Source organism: Pelodiscus sinensis, chromosome 13 (assembly GCF_049634645.1).
Source record: "Pelodiscus sinensis isolate JC-2024 chromosome 13, ASM4963464v1, whole genome shotgun sequence".
Taxonomy (NCBI): Eukaryota; Metazoa; Chordata; order Testudines; family Trionychidae; genus Pelodiscus; species Pelodiscus sinensis.
Genome location: NC_134723.1, coordinates 28,494,137 through 28,500,136, shown reverse-complemented (window position 1 = coordinate 28,500,136; position 6,000 = coordinate 28,494,137). Strand labels below are relative to the sequence as shown.

The following is a 6,000-nucleotide window of genomic DNA, read 5'->3' as shown; positions in this document are numbered from 1 at the left end:
GATAAGTATTATGTTTCTTTCATAGAAATAAAAGACCTGTATATTTCACTCATGCCTTGCAGTCTTGGTGAGCTATAGGTGAGAAACACAATAACCATCCTTAAGTAGTGAGACACATCAGCTAGTTTAGTGGGAGTGGTTTGTATTCCAGCCCATAAATTGGATTTTTTATGAGTTCTTAGCATTGTGCAATATTTGAAAACTGAAAAATTCTTTAGAGCAAAAGAAGCCGGGGAGGGGCGATGTCCGTCTGGCCCTGGCTGGTCCCTGGGGAAAAGGGCTGGCGCGGGTGGTCGGCATGCCAGCTGGGAGGGGGAGGGAGGCTCGCGGGAGCATGGAACCGGCCCCGCCCCTCTCAACCCAGTCCTACAGTCCCTTCACCCGCACTCGAAGTCCTGCCCAGTACCCGCGTTCCCAGGCTGAAGACGCATGCGCGGAGTTTGGCCCCACCCTGGCAGTGGAACCCCGAGGACCAGCGCCATAGTGCCCCACGGAAGGAGTTTTGCGCTGGACCCAAGCGCGGCCGGAAGGGGGACACTGGCTGGAGAGCACACATCCGCTTTCTTTTGAACGCCGAGGTCTTTGCGACCCGGAGAGCTGCTCCCGCCTTATCCGCTGCGCTGGGTCCGGCCAGGGCTTCCCTTTCCCGCCTTATGGCCGCCTCCGTAGTGAGTCCGCGGGCAACCTGGAGCGGGAGGCGGGAGGGAGGCGACAGCTCGTCCTCCGTGTGGGGGGGGGGGGGGGACCGCGTGTGCGTGTGCGTGTGTCTGTGGGGGGAAGCGCGCGCGCGCGCGGCCTTGCCTGCCTGGGGCCCCCGGAACTCGACACCGTACCTCTCGTTAGACCTGCCGAGCGCGGGCCATACCACAAGCAGCTGGCATCAGCGCTGAGGGGGGCTGGGGGCAGAGAGGACGAGAGCTGTCTGCAAGACTCTGCAGGTGTGAATGCGCATGGGGGGGGGTGGAATCATGGGGTGAAATATCTAGGAAAACTTACTTGGAATGTTAAGACAACTAATTTGCCATCTCTCCTACGAGATCTGTTTGTAGTTCAGTCTACCAAGAGTCATGAATGCCATGGACATATGGATGTAAGTGATTAGTCAAGTAGTGGACTAATTGCTGCTTTCCTTCCCCACAGCCTCTGTATCAGAGGCTGCAAGGGTAGAGGGGAGCAGGAGATGGTGGTAGGGGAACCCGTCTCCGCGGTGTGGGGAGGAGGCAGAGGTGCAGTGGTCTGCAACCCACTAGGGTATGGGACCGCTCAGTCCTACTTGCACCTGGTCCTGGATCGTTAAGCCTCTGCATTTTAAATGTATTAAATTCTGGTTCCCAGACTTACCCCTGCTGCAGCTCTGTATTTTAAATGTTGTAAGAGCCACCAGAGCCTGGAAGCTCTTACTGCATTTAAAGTGCAGAGGTGCAGCAGTCTGGGACCCAGCACAAGCCAGGACAGCTCAGTCTCTGCTCGTGCGGGGTCTGGGACCTACCCCTGCTGTGGATCTGCAATTTAAATGTAGTAAGAGCCAGGCTGCCTGCGTGCCCGGCTCCTGCTACATTTAAACTGCAAAACAGCAGTGGTGGCCCTTATCAAATAATCAGATGGACTTCATGCACCCCCCCCCACCTTCCCCTGCCACTGTTGCCCCGAAACGGTACTGGGGGGGAGGAGCCGGGTACGGGACCGTGACTGTCCCCCAGGGAGAGAGAGGGGGGGATCCCTGGATCATCCCTGAAATCCGGACAGAAAGGCAAGAAGGAGGGTCCCACTCCGCCTGAATGCCGGACTGATCAACTACACAATTAGTTAATTACTCACTTACATCCTTACATGGACAACTGTTCAGCATAAGCTCTTATGAGACTGGGATGATTGGGAAACAGAACTCTTCCATTGTGCTACCTCATTTTGTTGTTATATATGTTGATTTACTTGCTTGAGAAACTGCTCACAGAATTTAATCAAACTAACAGTTTTACATTGCCCTATGTTTTGTTGATATTTCTAGAACTTTAAAACTTGTGTGGATCAGACTTGTAGAGCTGCTGAAGAGTTTGTCAACATTTACTATGATACCATGGATAAAAGAAGAAGGGTAGGTAGATCCCTACCATGACTCAATTGTTGCCCCTTGTCACTTTTCTGTTTACTTGAATTATGAGAATGATCTTCCTATATACTTCGAGACTTCTGGGAGGTAGCTACCACCCATCTTAGCATTACTGGCAGATTTCAGATTTGCATGTGTCTTCTGATCTGCTCTATAAAATATCCTTCAAGATCTAAATTAGGGGTTCTTAAACTTTTTCATTATGTAAGATGCTTCTACAGAGTGTCTCATAGATCCCTTCCCAGTCATGATTCTCTTTGTTTCTGTATCTCTTTCTTTGGCAGCTACAGTGCATAACAAATTTTAATATGAACTATTAAAACTCCGTTCATCTGAAGAAGTGGGCTGTGCCCACAAAAGCTCATGATACCCTCTACATGTTTTGTTAGTCTGTACAGGATACACTTAAAAAACAACAAATGGTCTGGTAGCACTTTATAAACTAACTCAGTTACTCCCTGAAGCTATTAAAATTAGTTGTATTTAGTTTTCTTTTTCAGAACATCTGAACTCTGAATTAATAAATTTCCTTTCTCCTAACCTTCTAAGCTAGTTGTGCCACTGTAATGGAATGTGGGTATTTCTAGAAATGACTGAGGAAGAGAAAGTGGCAGCAGCAGCAGGTGGTCAGGAAGTGCTCCATGCGCAGCAGTTGAAGAATTGCTGATCTAAATGCTTTTTCACACACTTGTTTATTATGATGGCTTTTTTGGATCTCTAGATGTATGTGATAGAGATGCAAGGGTCAACATGGACCCTTCTTTAAAGTTTGTCTTATAGAACCCAAACTCTGGCCTTTCCCCTGAGACATGCTATGCTGTGTGCTTTTGTATCTTTCCAGTGACCCTTGTTTATATGCAAGTTAATTTTACTCAGGTTACATTCCCCTGTGTTCTTTGTCTTAATGAAATACTTTGGAGCTGAAAGCTTAGAGTAGAGAGTATTTCTTGTTACTTAAGAAAACTAAGTTATAAAGCAACATACAGGATGTCAGTTGACAATGGAAGCCAATGTTTGAGTAGGACAATTCAGTCAGTGCTATATGAAGAAGGATCGAATATGTAAAATACTGTTTTAATTCTTCTCATCATATGACTGTGTTTCCTATATTGGCAACAAGTAGCATGACTTTTACTAATGCATTTTTCCAAACTTGTATAATCCTTAGATGTTGACTAGACTTTATCTGGACAAAGCAACATTGATTTGGAATGGCAATGCAGTGTCTGGGCAAGAAGCACTGAAAGAATTTTTTGAAATGTTGCCGTCTAGTGAATTCCAGGTTAATATGTTGGACTGCCAACCTGTTCATGGTAAGGTAATTTTATAATTCAGGATATTTATTGTTCTGAAAGCCACATTGATCAATATTTTTAACATCTAAGGAAAGTGAACAAGTTGAATAAAAATCCTGATAGCTAAATGTAGGGCTATTTTAAAATAAAGGGTCGTAATAGGAAAATTACTGCTTAAAACTGTACAGTAGAACTTTAGTAAACTTCCTTAAGAACATTTACTCCGGTGTAGCCTTGATTTTTTTTTTTCATGCACCAAAGCAGTTATTTTAATACATTAAAAGTAACTTTAAGGGGAATTTAACCTCTATGTGGCATTGTAATATAAACTGTGCAAGTTAAAATATTATTAACAACTAACGTGTTAATGAATTAGTTACCATTGATGTTTCTGTTTGTAACAAAACAATATAAAAATCATCTGACTGTGTATACTCTTCCAATCATTTGCTAACACACCTGTAACTGTGATTGGTATTAGGGATGTAAAATCCCTGATTGAAAGGGGGTGGACAGCCTGTGCTCTGGTCAGGCTGGTGCAGATCAGGCTGCCCTGCCCGAGATGGAACGTGTTCCTGCCTGTGGCACACTGGGCTGGGCCTGCTGCAGACAGGGAGTCCTCTGGCTGGGCTGGAGCATACCCCTGCCCACAACGGGGTTGGGGTGGGAGAGAGGAGGGCCTGCTCCAACCCACTGGTTAACCATTCACGCCTGTAATTGGTATGGACATTAGTAAGTGAACACACTAGCTTTTCATAGAAACAGCTGAAGTGATGGGAAATTGTATTTAACTTTTTTTTTAACATGCTTTCATTCTCTTTGTAAAGAGCAAGCTACTCAAAGCCAGACAACAGTCCTTGTGGTGACATGTGGGTCAGTAAAATTTGATGGCAACAAGCAACGTTACTTCACCCAGAATTTCTTACTGACAGCACAAGCTACACCTACTAGCACAGTGTGGAAGATTGCAAGTGACTGCTTCCGCTTTCAGGATTGGGCCAGTTAATGGGGACTGAAGTGATGGCTTTCCTTCTCCATTGCATTACTTTAGGTCTCTGGACAGTCATTCTCTAAATGTGGAAGATCTTTATCCCTTCTCCTGTTGTGCTGTTCATCCTGGAAATACTGCAGATCTGTTCTGTGCTGGTCCTGGTGAACCTGGACTTTCATGGCAAATGGTTTTTTTTGAAACAGAAGAAGTTTGCTCAAGTTAATTGGGCTCCTATGAAATATTTAACGCAGCAAGGCAGAGGGCATTCCGTTCCTGAAGTTTGTGTTAGTGGTTCACTTATGTAATGTTGAAGTCATTCCTGTAAATGCCTTACACGCAACTATCCTGTTTCTTCAGGAACTTTTCCAATTCTATTGAATGCTAAAATCTCCACTACTTGGACACTGAATCCATTCATACAGATGTGCGATTATTTCAGTTTAGAAACACCGGTTTTGAAGTTCTACACCTATGACAGTGAGAAATGGAATTAGTTGTTGATGTGACATGTGAATGAAACTTAGAACTGCTTATTTTGAGCCTAGAGCTTGAACTGGCAACCAGAGGTTTTTTCTCCTGGCCACATCATAGTAATTTCTCATGAATAGAAAGAGATCCCACTACGAGTTCTAGCATTGCCTATGAACATATTATGTGGTTTGGGGGAATAAAAAAAATGGCAAATATAGTTGTGCTTTCTGATTCCTCTCCAAAAATTGAAAATATATGTCTTGAATTTGTGTAAACTCTCATAACGTCATCTGTTGCAAACCCAGAGTTTAGTGTCCTTTGGATGTACAAGGCCTACAATTCTTATCAGGTTTCTCCTTTGGCTTAAGTCTGTTAATATTTGATTATAATCACTTATGTAGATCCAGATCCACACTAACAGCTCTGTTGCATACAAAGGAAAAGAACAAGAATGTTAAGCTGATTTGAGAAGATGTTTCTCTTTCTTTGGCAGTCTTGGAGGATAAGCTACATGTCAGTTAGCAATGGTCATCTTTTTTCTGTGGCAAACAATTTCATTATTACTGTGAAGCACAACATACTTATCTTATTGCAACTTTTTCTCATATTTTGAATTGCCAAGTTTTTACCCCATCAATCTGAACCATTATAATAGGAAAGTGACATTGAAATTGTATATATGGTCTGCTAGTCTTTAGTGCAGTTGGTCAGAGTAGATTAAGGATCTTAACCTCCTGAGGAATGAAGATGAGAGGATGCAAAGTTAATGTGCAACTTTCATTTGTCTTTCTCCTGCTTTGTTTTTATTAAGGTAAACATATTTTGAGAAACCCATAAATTGATATGCTCTTGGTTCTATTTAAAATTTTTTTTTATTGTTTTAAAGTTTAGAGAGTAGACTGCTTTCTTAACTTGAATTAACACTTTAGATACCAGAATGGCAACACTTTGTGATAAGACTGCTAACCAAAGTTTAGCAAATAAGGATAGAAAACACACACACACAGTTTGTAACTAAAAATATGTGACAGTAACTTGCAGATCTGATCTTAATTTCATCCTGACGGAGGCTTTGACAATTCACAAGGCTGTACACAACCATTGTACTTGAAGGGTTGAAATGTGAGATGAGG

The 6,000-nt window shown here is 43.3% G+C and overlaps 1 protein-coding gene across 2 annotated transcripts; it reads left to right on the top strand.

The window, feature by feature from the left end:
• Positions 1 to 436: 436 nt before the first annotated feature.
• Positions 437 to 5,084, top strand: NXT2 (nuclear transport factor 2 like export factor 2). Of its 2 annotated transcripts, XM_075940939.1 has the most exons (5): positions 437 to 668; positions 1,038 to 1,090; positions 2,009 to 2,095; positions 3,279 to 3,423; positions 4,233 to 5,084. In XM_075940939.1, exons 2-5 carry the CDS (start codon positions 1,085 to 1,087, stop codon positions 4,409 to 4,411), a joined length of 417 nt encoding a protein of 138 aa, XP_075797054.1. In that variant the 5' UTR covers positions 437 to 668; positions 1,038 to 1,084; the 3' UTR covers positions 4,412 to 5,084. The 2 variants fall into 2 exon arrangements, with proteins under 2 accessions (XP_075797054.1, XP_006136278.1); XM_006136216.4 differs by lacking the exon at positions 1,038 to 1,090 and having other exon boundaries at positions 438 to 668.
• The last annotated feature ends 916 nt before the right edge of the window (positions 5,085 to 6,000 follow it).

Bases quoted from the DNA above. Each gene is read 5' to 3' on its own strand.
- NXT2 (XM_006136216.4), top strand. The intron at 2,096-3,278 runs GTAGGTAGATCC...TATAATCCTTAG, and splicing joins CCATGGATAAAAGAAGAAGG to ATGTTGACTAGACTTTATCT. The intron at 3,424-4,232 runs GTAAGGTAATTT...CTCTTTGTAAAG, and splicing joins GGACTGCCAACCTGTTCATG to AGCAAGCTACTCAAAGCCAG.